The sequence below is a fragment of the Physella acuta genome, unplaced genomic scaffold (genome assembly GCF_028476545.2).
Source record: "Physella acuta isolate Inbredline_101_S28 unplaced genomic scaffold, ASM2847654v3 ptg001999l, whole genome shotgun sequence".
Classification (NCBI taxonomy): Eukaryota; Metazoa; Mollusca; class Gastropoda; family Physidae; genus Physella; species Physella acuta.
This window is the reverse complement of record NW_026733504.1, coordinates 85796-104193: the sequence shown is the minus strand read 5'-3', so window position 1 is coordinate 104193 and position 18398 is coordinate 85796. Positions and strand designations below refer to the sequence as shown.

Sequence of the window (18398 nt, the reverse complement as noted above, 5' to 3'; positions counted from 1 at the left end):
AAATTAAATTTGGTTAAATGTGTGTTTAAAGTTTACTTGGGTTGGGTTGTAATTTAACCCCCCCCCCCCCATGAGACGCTCCTGGCTACGCCACTGATTTGTCTTAAATGCTTAAGATGGGCCTACTTACCAGTCAAATACAGAATAAAGAGTAACTTAAATGCTGTTTTAACTCTTTTGAGAATGGTAAAAAGTCTTTGCTCCATGTTGATAAATTGTAACGGACCAGTTAAATGATTTCACATCCCGATTTCTTAAATGAAATTGTAATCTAAGATATACAAGGTCTAATTTGAAAATTGTCTATATGTTTTCTTCTTCTAATCCTACCTTTTTTTGTTAAACCATAAATATATGCATAGTTAGGGCAGGTAAGCTGTCAGTATATGACTCACCTGTCAGTGACATGCCCCGCCTCTCATTAACGATTGGCTGAGGACCTGAGAGGGTTAACTCTTCTATTATTAACTTTTACAAGGGAAGACTTAATCATGCTTAAGTCAGGCTCCACCAACCAGGTTAGCAATGATCTTTGAGGGGCAGTCGAGACGTCACTCCCTCCTTAACCAACACGTTTCGTGCTATGACCAAAAAAAAACCTCGCAGTCTGGTGATGTACATTATTTTGTGCACGACTTGATTATAAAACTAGCAAGAATTCAAAATCCGGTCATCCGCCCGTCCGTCCGTCCGTCCGTCCGTCCGTCCGTTCGTCCGCCCGTCCGTCCGTCCGTCCATCCATCCATCCATCCATCCATCCATCCATCCATCCATCCATCCATCCATCCATCCATCCATCCATCCATCCACCCATCCATCCATCCATCCATCCATCCATCCATCCATCCATCCATCCATCCATCCATCCATCCATCCATCCATCCATCCATCCATCCATCCATCCATCCATCCATCCATCCGTTTGATTTTAACGGTTTTTTAACCCACTCTTCCGCTCCCTCCACTACAACAGTCGAGCGTGTCGGAGGCATTTATGACGAGACAACTCGGACTTAGGATACATAGTTGTTGCTTCTATGTTCCTAGGCAGGGAAACATGTTAGTTTCGCATGGTATTACTGTGAGGAGTATTGTTAGAATTTGAATTTTAAAAATTAGGGGTAACTTAATTTTAAAAGGAACAAAATAAAAACTTACATACGGCCCTGTTAGAAAAATACTTACAATCGTTTCAATTTTGTGTCATTAAATTAAAAATAAAAAATTAATCAGGCGACCAATTAAGTCAGATTTAATGTCACGATGCATTGTCTTCATGTCTTGACACACGTACCAATTACGAACCGTATCTGTCAGTTAAAAGTGCTTGCAATTTCGCTCGGCCGTTTCGATCAAGACAGACAGACTGACGACAGAGGGAGCAAGTTAAATAAAAGCCATTAGACTCCAATAACGATTATTTATCATGTAGGGTTAAAATACACGAAATTCTACAATACAATGAATCTACTCTCCATAACACATCGTAAAGAAGAGATAAATGCTGCCATAGAACCTTAAAATCACCAAGCTGAGATAGCCGTCTCTAATGCATATATTTAAGCATCTTGTTTCATACCTAATGTTGCAATTGTGCACCAGTCTATCAAACCTCACAACACACTAATGGGAAAAGTTTCAAGAATTATTTCAATAGAAGTCTTATATAGATGTAGGAAATTAATGTTACGTTAAAATAAACAACAAAGTGATGTTATGGCACGAAGTGTTGTTGGAGAGTTAGATCAGTTGAAGTGTTTTAAGTGAGTTCTTCTATAGAGTGAACATACAACTTGATAGATACACTAATAGGCGAGAAATTGAACTAAAATGTTAGTCCCGTCTTCTGATGTATTTTTATTTGTGCAAAGAAATGTTATGACAGGTCAACACGGGTGGTGTGTGTGTGGGGGGGGGGGGGAGGGGAAGGAGGGGAAGGAGGGGGGGGGGGGTAATAAATCAGGTGATTATTAGCTTCTTTAAGCATATGTTTATAGGGTACGAATGTATGACTATGTTTGTGTGCAGATTTATCTATATAAGATTATGTATTCGGGCTATTTGGAGTATGTATGTAGGGCTATGAATGAAGGCCTAGGAATATGAGACTATGTATGTAAGACTATGAATGTAAGCCCATAAATGTAGGCCTACTATGTAAGCCTATGCGTGTAAGCTTATGTAAAACGATGTATGATATTGTAGGCAGTTTATATGTAGGTTTATGTGAGACTATCATTGAGTCAAACTGCCCGTTAGCCTGTCACGTTTGAGGTCAAATGCTGTAATTCAATTTGGTCCAATTTTTAATGAAACGAATTTACTGCATTCGATAATAATAGGGGAAATAAACTGCCTAGGTGGTAGCGGCCCCTGTATCATTCGGGTGAGCTACAAAAAGTTGTTTTATTATTATATCGCCAAACTAAGAAACAAAAAGAGCGTTAATAAAAAGCAGATAATCTACTGACAAACACACTCACAATCACTGCGTTGCTTGTGATAATCAGAGCTTGTGTCTACAATGAATGCACACAATCTCTTTCTCACATATTAACACATAAAAAACTAGAAAAAATCAGGAGTATGAATAGAAGTTATTTATTGATTTATTATTTCCAATCAAATTAGAAGTTGTTTTTTTTTCTTAATCAAATTTGTGTTTAATTTTGACTAAAAACTGTTATTTTTTTTCTCCTGTTTTAAATTTTTTTAATACGTTATAATTAATTATTTTTGAATGCAATAGAGAAGGATATGATGTATAATTTTTAAAATTCTAACTTGATGTGTTTCTTTTATTTAATTAATTTTAATTGAGAAAACTCAATTATGGTACTAATAGTGATATGTTGTTTTCTTAAAAGCAAACAGTTGACTCGAAGAATGCAGAAATTTTATCGAATTAATAATTGTGTTTTACTAAATTTTGATTTTTTAACAAAATAAAAAAATAATAATAATTTAAAAAAAAATAGATATAATACAATTAGTAATATTATATTAGCATAATTTTGAATTAAACATAATGTTTACATTATCGAAAAACTAATCCAATTAAAATTAAGTATCATCAATCCCTTATAAAAGAGATGTAACTTATCATCTTTATCTGCAAAACAAAGTAACTTACCATTGTAATTAATAATGTACCCATGATACAAATCAGGAATGTGTCATTGGCCTATATATTTAAAAAAAAATATATATTCAACTATCAACGTAATATATTAAATTAAAGTAATGTAGAACAAATATTAACAAACTGCAAAGCTAAAAAAACATTTTATATCATTATATACAAAATCATTATATGAATACAGAATAAACTGCTGTTAGTTTTTTCCCTTTTATAAATTTGAAGAGGAAAGGGAAACAACCCACAATTATGTTCCTAATGTGGTTCAGCATATAAATTATAGAGAAACTCAACAGTAATAGTATAAATAAAAATAGGGATCATAGTTTACAAGTTGATTAAATTTGAGTATTATAAATCATACATGACTGTTTGTTTTCTTTTTGTAATTGATAGATTTTAGAATTATAATTTGACTCTAGCTGCAATGGAAAACTATGAACTGCATTAATACTTAATTTTTAAACAGTTGCTATATAATGATAAAAAGAAACTACTTTAATTGGGTTTCTCTAATTCTATTTACCTTCATTTGAATTGTTGATCGACAAATCATTAGTTAGTTATGTTCACCATTTTGTTAATGTAATGATATTTTTTTAAATGTTTGAATTGAGTTACAAATGACACTAACACAGGGGTCGGCAACCTGCGGCTCGCGAGCCGCATGCGGCTCTTTTGATATCAAGATGCGGCTCTCCAGCTCCTTGAACAATTACTAATAATCTTAATAAAAAAAAAATATTTGGAACAAAATAAAATGTTTGTGGCTCTTTAAAACCAGGGAAATTTTGAAAATTGTAACTTTTGGCTCTTCCGCTTCAAAAGGTTGCCGACCCCTGCACTAACACATCTGTAAATACTGATGTTATTATTTCTATTTGAAAATTAAAAAAAAAAATTGTACATAATGCATTGAAACTTATGTAAAACAATTATGTCTTTTTTGTGTGACAACTCTACTGTTTATACATATGATGAGAGCTCACATCATGTGAACTGTGTATTTTTCAACCAGCGTTTGTTTCCCTTTTGTTACAAATATTCACCCTCATTCACTGTAAACTGTTCACTCCTATCAGGCTGCGTCAGCCACCGAAAACCACCCCCCTGCCCCCACGACCCCTAGCATTCATTTTATTAACTCCAGGTTTGCATAGTATTCTGTGTTAGATGTCTTATGCACTTATGTGTAAATTTTATGTAAATTGGGTTGCTGTAAATCCTTTATAAATTTTACTACAGACAAATGCACCCACCCACATGTTGATGTTACTTGTTTTAATTGGAAATAAAAGTATTAAAAAATAAAAAAAAGTACCCAGAGAAAATGTACAGAGTCCATCTCAACTTCTTATACTCTGCTCTCTACATGTCATATGGAAAGATTACCAGCACCAGCAATGTGGTTTTCAAGGGCATGGGCATCTGCCTCCTTCAAAACAATAACTTTACATAAAAAATGTGCTTTTAAAAACCAATTAAATGAATCACATTGCATTAGAGAAAGTCATGTGTTTTATTTTCATTACATACAATTTTAAGAACTTTTATTTGATTTAAAGAAATAACAAATTTTCAGCCATGGAAATTAATGTATTAACCCAATCATACTAATATAACAATAGCATATAACATTTGTCTATACCACCCCCTACCTTAGGCATATATAACACAAACAAAATTACAAACCACTGACAAATCCCCTTCATGATGACCAATCCCTTATGTTACCCCGCTTTACACTGACTTATGCAATCACATAACAAATTAAAATGTTATGAATTTTTTAATACAAGAATAAAAATTTAAACATTGTACAAAATATTTTACTAGATAAAAAAATTAATTAACTTTAAATTATGTATATTTTCATAGTATCAAATAAAATATATCCTAAATATTGAAAAGTTGCAAGCATAGTCCTCCATTTCAAAAATGGAGCTGTTCTGAGAAAATGTACAACTTTTATAAATAATTGATTGATAATTACAACAACATAGAAAATTTGTTGACATGTAATGTAAAAAAAAAGAGAGTAGCTATAACTATATATAATTTAAATCTTCTTGTATTTTGTTCCTTTATTGGGGACTGTGCTATTGCGCTTGATGAAAACACCACCATCATCGTAAATCTTCTTCTTCGATTTCTTTTTCCTGTTTCTGGTGGCTTGGTGATCTGGTTCTTCCTCATGCTTGAAGAAAATAAAAAATTTTAAAATTTAATATTATTTCTAAAATTACACAATATAAGTAAAAAGTGAAGTTCCTGCACAGGATGATGTTCCTGAGTCCACTCAGCTATGATAGGTACTTGACTCATGTTAGGGAAAGTAAAAAGTGGCTGGGCATAAGAAACTGATGAATGCTACATAATCAGCCATACATCATGTCCAAAAGCAAGATCTGAACTTGAAGCTATGTGTTAGCAGTCATGTGCTCTACCACGCAACCACTCCCCCCTCCATAATAATATATAATAAATAGAACAAACTAGATTTAAAACAGAAAAAAGTATAAGACTAAGAATCATCAATGTAAGATTTCATTTTTCTATTTTCTCTTAATATACATATTGATTATTTTAAAAACTATTACCCATTTATGGGTTGTTTTTTTTTTAAATATAAGTGAAAAACATGTATTAAATTACCACTAAAGTCTGATTTTAAAATTTACCAACACTGCACAATTGAAATATTAGAAACCTACCATGTTGATCTGCATATTTTCTATCTCTGAATTAAGGTAGCCAATTTCTCTTCTGTACTGGTCAAGCTGGGCTTCCAACTTCTCCCTTTTCAGCCTTTCATAGTCCAGTTTAGCCTCCAGTTCATTGATTGTTCTGTGAAACAAAACACAGATAGCAATGTAAAGCATAGCAGAGATTAAAGTGGAATGGGAATCCGAGAAAAAAAAAACAATGTGTATCAATGTTTTTTTGAATGGTAGAGTTGCTGCTCAAACTTGTCCTTCAACACATGAAACCAACCCTGGTGCCACACATGAAGCCAACCCTAGTCCCACACATGAACCCAACCCTGGTCCCACAGATGAACCCAAACCTGGTCCTACCTGGTCCTACAACACATGGATCCAACCCTGGTCCTACCTGGTCCTACAACACATGGATCCAATCCTGGTCCAACCCTGGTCCAACACAAAAACTCAACCCTGGTCCCACACATGAACCCAACCCTAGTCCCACACATGAACCCGACCCTAGTCCCACACATGAACCCGACCCTAGTCCCACACATTAACCCAACCCTGGTCCCACACATGAACCCAAACCCTGGTCCCACACATGAACCCAACCCTAGTCCCACACATGTACCCAACCCTAGTCCCACACATTAACCCAACCCTGGTGCCACACATGAACCCAACCCTGGTGCCACACATGAACCCAACCCTAGTCCCACAAATGAACCCAACCCTAGTCCCACAAATGAACCCAACCCTAGTCCCACACATGAACCCAACCCTAGTCCCACACATGAACCCAAACCCTGGTCCCACACATGAACTCAACCCTAGTCCCACACATGTACCCAACCCTGGTCCTACAAATGAACCAAAGCCTGGTCCCACATGAACCCAACCCTGGTCCTACATGAACCCAACCCTTGTCCCACACATGAACCCAACCCTAGTCCCACACATGAACCCAACCCTGGTCCCACACATGTACCCAACCCTGGTCCTACAAATGAACCAAAGCCTGGTCCCACATGAACCCAACCCTGGTCCTACATGAACCCAAACCTTGTCCCACACATGAACCCAATCCTACTCCTACACATGAATCCAACAATACCCCTACACATGAACCCAACCCTGCTCCAACAATCCATGGCCAAACCCTAGTCCCACACATGAACCCAACCCTAGTCCTACACATGAACCCAACCCTGTCCCACACACTGACCCAACCCTGGTCCAGAACATGAACCCAACCCTGCTCGAACAACACATGGCCCCAACCCTGGTTCCACACATGAACCCAACCCTACTCCTGCAAATGAACCAACCCTGATCCCACACATGAACCCAACCCTTGCCCTACACATGGACCCAACTCTAGTCCCACACATGAACCCAACCCTACTCCTACAAATGAACCAAACCCTGATCCTACACATGAACCCAACCCTTGCCCTACACATGGACCCAACCCTAGTCACACACAAGAACCCAACCCTGGTCCTACACAAGGACCCAAAACCCTCTCCACTGCACCCTAATCTAAGTGAGCTCCGCTATGTCAGCCACACTTACTGGTCTTTGTCCCTCATCTCCTTCAGCCTCCTCCTGTCCTCCTCCAAGGATCCGCCCAGCTGGACATAATTTTTTTTGGCAATGTCCAACAACCTTTCAAGTTCATCTACTTTCATTTTGGCTCTTCCTGTCACAGAAAATTTTATTTTGTACCCAGTTTTCAATTGTTTACTGGTTTTAAAAAAAACAACTACAAATAGCATTAAGTTTTTGCTGTTGAATCTATAATCACAATTTTTTATTGGTTAAATATAAGACTGTTTATATACAAGTTATTAATGTATTAATTAATCAGTAAAACAAAAAAGTTTTAAATTTATACTAGCAAATAAGAAAATGTATAATTTTATTTATTAGATGAAATTTAAAAATAATATATTTTGATTTTGCTTAATGTTAATCATTGAAAACCATTGTGCATGGATATAAAAGGATACACTCTTATCTGAGAAGAGATGTTAATGTTTTATTTATATTTTATACAGATTAACCTCCCATTGGTATATTCTTTAATAAATTTTTCAGAAGCTGATAAATGGAATTTTACCTTTAGCGTTATCTTGGGCTTTCTTTGATTTTCTGGCCTTTCTTTTAACACCATCTCCCTCTTCTTCTTCATCTTCACTCTCAGTTCCCACAACCAGCTCTTCTGCTTCATCTAAAGTTGTAAATAATTTCCTACATGAACACACTGTTTATCGCAAAACAATTTTTTTCCCTAAAATTAATCTACACATTGGTGATTTTTTATTTTTATTTTAAAGATTTGAATTTGAACACACTAAAATCTTCTAACAGTTGGGATGGGAAAAAAAATGGAATTAGCACTTAAAAGACATTAAACACTGACTAGGTTTTTAAATATTTTAGAGTAAAATAAATGCTAGGAAATTAAGACCATTATAACTTGCTAAAATATTTTAGACATAACATATGATTGACGCGCCAAACTTTCTAAAATAGTTTACTTTTAAAATAAATACAACAAACATTTAAACATTAAACACTCATGTAAATTTAAAAATATAAAGGTCTTGAAACTAAACAAAAAGTTAGATAACCCATAACTGACTGTTGGGGTTAAAAATAAATACAAGGGAAATAACTCTTAAATGTCTGACCTAAACTGGTTCCACCAAGTAGCTTTGCACAGGCCAACTGAGCAAAGCGTCTGGCAACATCACAAGGTGTTTCTCCAGCCTGGTTAGTGATGGTCATGTTGGCCCCCATCTCTATTAGCCATTGTAGAATATTTATATGGCCCTGTCCAGCAGCTAAAAATATTTGTAAATTGGTTGATTTTTTATTTTTTAAATTTGATAAATTAATGTGTAGAAATATTTTTTTAAAGAATGCATTAATGTAAACTCATATAATTTTTTTTTTAAATTGTAACTTTATAGTTTATATACAAATATTACCGAAGATATAATTGTGCTTAATTTTTATTTGCAAAACTTGAAAAAAAAAATTACCTTTGTGGGCCAATGTGGCACCCCTGTCATCACGCTCATTTATGTTGACAACTCCATTCTCCACAAGCATCCTGAGGTGATCTAGGTTTCCACTGTAAGCAGCGACGTGGGCGGGAAATGAAAGATCTGTCACAAAACAAAATTGATTTCTTAATACAAATATGGGACAGTGTGGTCAAATGGTAGAGTATTCAACTGCTAACATGAAAGTCTCGATTTTGACTCCCAGGCTCAAGTCCGAAGAAAAATTCATCCTGACTCGGGTAAAGGCAGCTGGGAAAGTGCTGACCACACTATCCCTCATATGCCAAGGTCATTTAACAAGATGAACCCATGTGTCTTGGGCGCGAATCGGGAAAAGATAATGATAAGCAGTATAAAATATTTAACTTGATAACTTATATAAACAAATGATATGTTTTTAGCTTGACGTCTGTTAATTCTAGTTTCACCAAAAGTGAACAGCAGTCGACCTACTTTCCTCCTGCTCTGGGTTGTCCTGCTCATGCTCTATGTGCGTGATGTACTCCAGGACATTGTCCTTGTAAAACTGCTGAGCCAGGTCCTTGGGTGTCTCCCCGTGGTCGTTGCGGGCTGACAGAACTGAGGTGGCATTGCCACTGTTGCAGACCAGAAACTTCAGGCAGGGGAGGTTACCCTCTGCAGCAGCTAAATGAGCTAAGAGATAAAAGGAGATCATCTTTTTCAATCATTTTTTTTTTTAGTTAGCAAAAAATAAATACGTTTCTGGAAAAAATAAATTTGTATACAAATGCCCAAAATATTTGGTATTTTTTTCTGCTAAGCTGATAACAGAAATAAATAGGGTTAGGTGTAGTTTCTGGATGTCATTGTGATGGTAATGTTAATCTGCTGTCATCTGCAGTAAGATCTTCACCCCTACCTGTGCACCGCCTCTTCCTCCCCTCTATTCTACCCCCCCCCCCCCCATCCCCCAGTCAGCTGGAATCCCAGGACCGTTACACTGTTTAGTCTCTAGATCTACATTGTGACACACCCCAAGCCGAAAAAGCTCATGGTGCAGACCGTCGCTAACCCTCACCCTGGGTATAGGTGCGCTCAGCTATCGCTTCTTTACAGAAGGTATTTAATTATTTTAAGAAACTAGAAATCTATAATATCGACCATTAGTGTCTTATGTTTTTTATTGTTAGCATTTGATGTATTTTTACTATTATCTATTTTGTAGTAATTTTGAGTTGCATTTAATGATTATCTCTCATTACTATATCCCACAAACTTGTTCTATCCCACACATGTAACTCTAGTTATGTTGTTTATGTTAGCAATATTTAGTAGGCCATGCCTTCTATTTACAGCGTCCTAGGTCGGGGACCAACCAATCCATTCCAATGCTGTTATTATATTTTTATAACAGACAAGGCAAGCGCATGTGTACGAGCAGGAATCCCAAGCTATTATAAAGTTATGTAGATTCTATATATATAACAGAAATTTATAATTAAGGCAACACTTATTACTTAAGTTATTTTATTGCGTACAAAAATCTGTAATAAATTTATTCATACCCTTATGGGTTATTAGTGTTATTATTTTCTATCAGTTGTACTGTATTCACGATAGAGGGGTGGCTCAGACCCCTTATCAGTTGAATTATATATATATATATATATATATATATATATATATATATATATTGCAACACAGTACAGTTTACATTTTACTGTTGACAGTCATGTCAGTTCAAAGTTTCATCTTCTTTGTCAAGATCTTTCTCAGGATTAGCAGTGGGCAAGCTACACATTTTATGTATAAATAAACCTGGAGTGATCTCCCCTAAACTTTCTCGAATATTCTTATATGAAACAACAGGTGATGGCAACTCGGAATATAGACATGATTTTTAATCCATTTTAAATACTTACACTTTTTATAATAGAATAAAATCTCGTAGAAAAAAGAATTGCACACCAAGTGAACGCCAAATTAAATGTGCATAATAGTGCGCAATATTAGTACTTTATAAATTTACATTAGTTTTTTGAGAAATCAGAAATAGCGTAAATTACTACTTCCGGTCAACGGAAATTACTCAAAATTTGAAAGAAAGCAGAGTATTAGATCTAGATCTTTTACTTACTTGTAAAATTCCATTTATCTATCTGAAATAGTACTCAAGTTATAGGCTTTTGAAAAATTCAAAGTAGACATAGTTCCATTTCCGGTTATTGGAAATCGCTCAAAAGTTGATACGGATCTATAATTTTGATATAATACTTATATATGAAATTTCATCAACCTAGCTGTAACGGTACTCAAGTTATCGTGCTTACAGACAAAATGATCTTTTCCCACTCAGGGAGGTGTAAAACGCCGAGATTTGCAAAAATTTCGATTTTTTTTGTGTGCACGGATTACAATACTTTCTCTATACTCTATATATATATACGAGAAAGTAAAAAGTATTAAGAAACAAAACGGGACAGCTTTGTTTCCCTTCTGTAATTTCAAAACAACAAAGGGAAACAACAAAGGGAAACAATAAAGGGAAACAACCTAAAACTTTGTTAATAAATGTGGTAAAACAGAGAATCTCACTAATAATGGCAAAAAAAGGGGATTATTTTGTTTACTTTAACTAAACTTAAAAATTAAAAAAGTCTTTTGTAAGTATTCTTACTTTTAATACTTAATATGTTTTTAAAAAATTTTCATTTGACCCTGTTTGCATTAGAAAACTGTTAGCTATTTTAAAAATTGGATTGTTAGAGATATGAATATACATATTTCAGTTAATTACTTTTTAGGTTTTGGTGACCATCGAGATTTTACTAAAATTATAGTTAAAAAAAAAAAGAAAAAGAAAAAAAAAAAAAAAAAAAAAAAAATGTTAATCTGTTTAACAAGCAGTAGAATCTACATATAATAAAAATGGATGATACCCAGAAAATTTGCAGAAGCTTTCCAAATTTAAAAAAAAAAAAAATGTTTGCCTGGTTAAATGGTGGGAATAGACCAGGGGTTGGCTCTTTCTATGTCAAAATGCGGCTCTCCAGCTCCTTGCACTAATATTAATAGTTATATTATTTCATTTTAAAAATTCAAAATAAATATTAAACGGTAAAGAAACACAACTTTCAACAGGATAAAAATACTCATTAGAGAACAGTGAGAATAGATGCAGTAGAAAGCATACGAGCAGCTAATAGCCACTTGGGCACCAGGACCAGCCCCACAGCCGTGCTATGGACAGCCCCGTGGCAATAATTCCATGCTTGCCACTGCCCAGGTGCCGACTTTTTCGAATATCGTTAAATGGGAATGTTATTTTTATTTAGAATGCATTTCCCTGTCAGTAATCATTATTTTGCCCTGAGTGACGTAGTTTTTTAGCTATTAGTTTCCTATGGTCGAGCTGGGTACTGGACAGTGGGGTACAAGTTTACCATGGGCTCTGTGGGGTCGAAGATAAGTCTGGTGAGAACCAAAGGACAGAAGTGATCGATACACACAGTAATAGAACCGATATATCCAAGCCAGTTAGTCGGCGTTTGCCGTGTTGAGGCCTGCCTGACTAATTGGGAGACACCCTCTGTACCGGTGATATCAGTAAAGATAGAAAAAAAAGTTAACAACTTCTTAAGTGGATTGGGAGAGTCCTATAGTTATATTATTTGATTACTAATTTCATTACTCTGCGCGAAAGATGTGTATGTTTTTATATTAATAAATATTATGTCATATTTAAAGCTATTTATTTTAAATAACAAATCAAATTTATTTACATAATCCTAATCAAATACCAAATATTTGGAAAAAAATGTGGCTCTTTAAAAACTGGGAAATTTTGTAAATTGTAACTTCCATCTTAAAAAGTTGCCGACCCCTGGAATATTAGAGGATGACTGTTGAAATTGTAAAATTAAAGTAAAATAAGAAGACAACTTATACTTTCACTCTATTCATCAATACTTCTAACCCTAACCCAGTCCTTTTTACTTTTCAAATTTTTTTAGTTTTGGAAGCCAAACCAATAAAAAAAAAAAAAAAGCATGTACATAGATATAAATCATCATATGCAAATAATTGAAAAAATTAATTATAGAGCTTAGAGTGAATGGAAATTCTGACTTATAGTACATTCCGTCAAGAGTTGAAAGATGTAATACAGAAAGGTGATCCAATTTTTTTTGTATTTTAAGGGAGGTACAGTAACAAAATATTTGGACACCGTCACTTTTACAACATTCTGTTTTTACCAGGTGTGTTGCCATTGTTGTCAACATTGTCTGAAGATCCTCCCCACTTTAACAGCAGCTGGAGACAGCCTAGCCTTCCATGGTATGATGCTGAGTGGACTGGGTTCCATCCCATGTTGTCAATAACTGATACATCCTTTAATAAGTGATGTTAATTAATGGCTAAAAAAAGAGTACATATTGGACAGTACGCATTAAGGAGGGAGTAGGGATTTAGACTTCAACATCAAACTATGAGAAGGATGAGGTTAAGAAAATGTGATGAAGAGTAAATTTTGTATTTACTAGAGCTGAAAATCATGTTGATTTTCATAAGAATTTTGGTTTGGAGAGTCCATGCAGCAACAACTATTTAATAATTGACCATGTTATTTAAACTACTGGATCTAGATATAACTTGCTAGCCAGGCTAAATTTACTTTTTGAAATCAACTATTTTGCAAATATCTAAGGACAAGCACACTTTTGAGACCACATAATCCAAAGAAGAGGTCAATCAACATGTGTAAAGTTAAATAGACAGAAAGTTAAAAAATCTTTTTAACAAAAAACACTGCTCTAATATTATATGTTAGTACATATGTTTATATCATATCAATCGATGGAATAAATTTTAAAAAATAAGGCTACTTACAGCACCAGATCTAAGGATTGTATTCAAACAAAAAGAGTGACCATGAGCTGCTGCAAGATGTAGTGGTGTCTGCCCCCTTGTGTCTTTGGATGATAGACTGACTCCATTGTTTGCTAAAGCCTAAAATAACACATCAATCACTGATAAAAAATCTAAAAGCAATGCATTTTCATTCTTATTACTTTTAAAATATTTTCAAATTTATATTTTAGGTGCTGTCTTATTAAGGACTACTTAAGTTAAATACTTGATAATTTACAAAACAAGATACAGTGATGGACTTCTTTTACTCCTTTGTTCTTAATTTTAAAGCTAGACTGGTTGACCTCCAACACAACGTGTCGATTTGTTATGCGCCACATAAGCTGTTGACTCCAATTTCAGTTTTTCTTTCTTGATTTGTTTTCATAGCCAATGCCAATCCAAAACAAACAACAAGGCAGCAGTTGTTTGATTTTGGAGTTTTCTCTCCTAGATGGGTTGCTGTCCCCAGCTTTACTTCACTTTTGCCTGTCATCCCTACTGGGACATAGGCCGCTGACAAGAGCTTTCCAGACATCTCTGTCCCGGGCTAGTCTCTCCAACTGTCTCCAGGTGTATCCAATCTTCTTGGTGTCTTCTTCCAGGTCACGTCTCCATGTCTTTCTTGGTGTGCCTCTCCTCCTGCCGTGTGGATTCAAGTGAGGGCCTTTCTTGTTATGCTAGATACAGGCCAATCCATTTCCATTTTCTCTGGAGGATCTCTATTTCAACTGACAGTTGATTTGTCCATTGCCATAAAACATCATTTCTGATGGTTTTAGGCCAGCGAATTCGCAGGATCTTTCTGAGGCATGTGTTTATAAATGTCCCCAGCTATCAAGCCCTATATGCCTAGGATTTCAAACTCAAGGCTTTTCTGTTTAGCAACCATGCTATTTATCGACCCAACAACACCAACCCCTAAGTGAATCACAAGTACTGTGCAAGAACGTGAGCTTACCTCTATACAGTTTTCATAGCCTCTGATGGCTGCAATGTGGGCAGGTGTCCACCCTCTAGGTGTTGTCACAGTAGGATCAGCACCATGCCATAACAACCAGTGAACACACTGTCATGAAAACCAAGAAATTTGATTAATTTTTGTATTGTGCTCAAAATTGTAAATAACTAGCTAATTTATGTTACAAGTATTAATAGTTTAATGGGTATGTTGTTGACATGTTGATAGTTTGGCATCTTGTGATGGCGTATGATGATGTGTGATGATGTGTGGTGATAGGAGATGGAGGTGAAAATCTCTTACAGAGACATGACCCATTTTTTGACCACACCTTACACATTATAAACTATTATAAACTTGAGTCAATAAAGTTAACTCAAGACTTCTGATTGGCTACACTGTTTTGTATTTTATCTGTCTGTAATATTCAGTTGGTAAATATCAAATACGAGCCGACCCGCGGCATATCATACGCCGCTATTTAGTTGTTGTTTTTTCTACTTTTCAGTAATTCATAATTTGTGAATTCAACACTACCAACGCTGCCACTGAAAATATTTCTTTAAAACACTATATGTAGCTCGTTAAGGACGATAACCCCCCTCCCCCCCCCCCTCCGTTAAAGTAAACTCCACTTAGTTACCCCCCCCCCCTTTGTTTAAAATCGTCTCAAACTAAATTATCTGCCCCTAATAGTCGTCACTAAACCCGGCTCTGTTTGTAAACATTTAGAGTGAACCACAGCTCACTAAGACCATGTAGGGGTGGGGGTGGTAGGGAGCGCGTTTACAGCTTGTTTTCTAGCGTCTCCCAGAAGAGAATTATATATATGGATTTTATACATGATTTATTTATGAGAGGCCTACCTCTAATGCACCAGCATTACACGCTGTGTGAAGAGGAGTAAATTTGTCTTTTGGTTCCACTTCATTGACACTAGCACCATTTCTCACCATAACCTCCAGGTGTAGAACATCACAGTTTCTGACAGCATCGTGGATGGACTGATAATTTGCGGGGTTTATATTTGCTGCTACAAGAGAGAATAATAAGTTTGAACTATACCATAATATTATAAATAGAAACTGAGAACAATAATACAGTTGGATTTTACTAAATTACTTTCTATTATTTATTAATTAATACTTATTATAACATGGTTAGAGTTGATAAGTGGAGTACTGGAGTAACTTCAGTAAGTGTAGTTTAGTCACTATAGTGACTATAGTGTGGTGTTTGGTTTGGTCACTTTTACTATTTATTTATTTATTATTTTTGGTCACATGAAAAATACTAAATACTGCTTTTACATTTTAATTACTTTAAACTACTTTTTTACTAGATCTACATAAAATTTCAGTCATAAAATAATAAAAATATTTGGTAATCTATCGTTTTGGGCATGTAAAATCGTCCGAGACTAGTTATGTGAAAAAAAAGGTGACTCCTTAAATTTTAATTATTTCACATTTTTAGGAGGATTCATGTATTAAAATTTGTAAAACTGTTTCAATGATTCATTTATGTACCTGTTTTTAAACAATTGTATTAAAAATTTTCAGTAATAAATAATGACTAGTGATGTTTTCATCAGATACAACCAAGCTTATTTACTTTAGCAGCCATCTTAAGTTGTTGTTTTTTTTTTTTTTTTTGGTAAACTTGTGAGATATTCAGGGGAAGCAATTCTCTATTTTATATATGGCTGCTGTTTGTATAGCATATCTTGCTCGCAAACACTGAAGTTTAAAGTTAACTTCTGGCCTATTGATTTTGATTTATTATTCATTTTTTGACACAAATATATCACAATATACTTCTATTAAAGACTTAACAATGAGGCAACCTTTTTCGCACATACTAGCCTCGGCCGATTTTACGTAGGGCCTACATAAAACATTTTAATTTTTTTAAATAAATATTAATATTAATATATTAAATTATATAGGATTGTATTTCGTCCTAACTATATAATAGATCTAGATCTACTACTAATTTAAATTTAAATGTACGGAATAATATTCCGTAGGCCTACATTTAAATTTAAATTAGAATATTTTAAAATTTAATAATCTGTTTATTCTAGGTTTAATTATATTAATTAAAGGCAATTAAAGGTTTCTGCATGAGATTGTATTTCATCCTAACTATAGTAGATCTATATAGATCTAGATTTTCTAGATCTACTACTAATTTAAATGTACGGAATATTTTAATAATTTGTTTATTCATGATAAATTTACGAACCTGGCATTCTTTACATAGGAAGCTGATACACAAAATGTCAATAATTGACTCAATAATGAATCCGATGTTTTTATTTACATGTCGTATCTAGAGAGTTATTTCGGCAGTAAATATTCGCACCGGTACAGCTTTTGCACTAAAAAATTGAAAATACTATTCAACTTAAAATATTTACAATTTAGACTATAATAATTTAAAAGTTTAAATTATTTTTTTCTTCTACATTTGTATTTTATAAGATTTTAAAATAAATTTATACAAATATTTGAGATTTTATTAAAGGGAACCCACTCGATAAATAACGTTTTTTGGTAAATAGGCTTTATTAACTCCCTTCAAACTTAAAAAAAAGGGGGGGGGAGGTTGATCAAGAATAAGGATTGCAATGTATTTTTAAAAATCATAGACTGTGTTCTTAACGATGCAGAATAGAATACCAAATTGGTATCGATAAGGCTTCCAGGAAGTCTCACAATTAAGCAGAGGCGTAGCGACCCTTCCCGGCGCCCGGGGACAAACTTTTCAATTTAGCACCCCCCCCCCCCTCAAACTTTCGATTTGCACCCCCCGCCCCTCGAGATTTCCATTTGCAAATTTATTTTTCCAACCCATTTTGGCGCCCCTAAGGTCTGCCCCCCGGGGACATATGCCCCCCCCCCCCCCCGCGCCCCCCCTCGCTACGCTACTGCAATTAAGTCCCATATTAATCTCATAAACCTCACAGTTAAGAAATTAGTTTTAAAAAAAGGTTTAATGCCATATGAGAATCCATCAAAATTGATTGATTAAACTAAATATCATGTTAAGTATGCATTTAAAGATCTCCAATATAAAAACATATTTTTTTAGATCTAAATTCAGAAAAGATCTTATGAAGTCTTGTTGGATAATATTAAGTTATTAGCTGGAATGAGAAGGGTATAAAAGTCCACAAATAGAATTAGTTTCACTTTATGTATCTGTGAATAACTATCACAAAATGGACCTGAATACTGTTTGCTCAGTAAATAAACAGCACCAATTTGTATACATTGAATTCTTCATAAATGGCAATGCGATTTTTAGATTTATTTTAAAACTCTCCCCTACTCCATCATCAGACTGTTACTAAAAGTGACCTTCTCTTCCCCCTCCTAAAGTTAAAAAAAGTCACCACAAGAAAAAAACAACTAAAAAAATAAATTTCAGAAGAACGCAAAATTTAAGCTACAAGATTTTTAATCCACCCGCACTTCCTCCTCATAGTAGGAGCTTATCAAGTTTCTCACCACTACTCAGGTGTACCTTACCTGCTGAAGAAGTGGCAGACAGTAAAATCACTTAGCAAATAGCCATACCAACATCTATTTGATAACCAGACTGCACTCACTGATTCAATGATAAAATAACAAGAAGAA

General features: G+C 34.7%; 1 protein-coding gene across 1 annotated transcript; it reads right to left on the bottom strand.

Annotated features, from left to right (window-relative positions):
* Nucleotides 1-5198: 5198 nt before the first annotated feature.
* LOC131931661 (ankyrin repeat domain-containing protein 42-like) lies at nucleotides 5199-17100 on the bottom strand. Its single transcript, XM_059288493.1, has 12 exons — nucleotides 17002-17100; nucleotides 15621-15787; nucleotides 14755-14862; nucleotides 13773-13892; nucleotides 13139-13274; nucleotides 9375-9575; nucleotides 8898-9023; nucleotides 8544-8696; nucleotides 7970-8080; nucleotides 7423-7549; nucleotides 5854-5986; nucleotides 5199-5336 (listed from the first exon to the last, which is right to left on the bottom strand). The coding sequence occupies exons 1-12, from the start codon at nucleotides 17006-17008 to the stop codon at nucleotides 5199-5201; spliced, it is 1527 nt and encodes a 508-aa protein (XP_059144476.1). The 5' UTR covers nucleotides 17009-17100.
* Nucleotides 17101-18398: the final 1298 nt, after the last annotated feature.

Coding starts and splice junctions, on each gene's coding strand:
- LOC131931661 (XM_059288493.1), bottom strand. Junction 9,024..9,374: donor CAACCCAGAGCAGGAGGAAA/GTAGGTCGACTG, acceptor GTTTTGTGACAG/ATCTTTCATTTCCCGCCCAC. Junction 7,550..7,969: donor AGCCCAAGATAACGCTAAAG/GTAAAATTCCAT, acceptor TTTCTGTGACAG/GAAGAGCCAAAATGAAAGTA.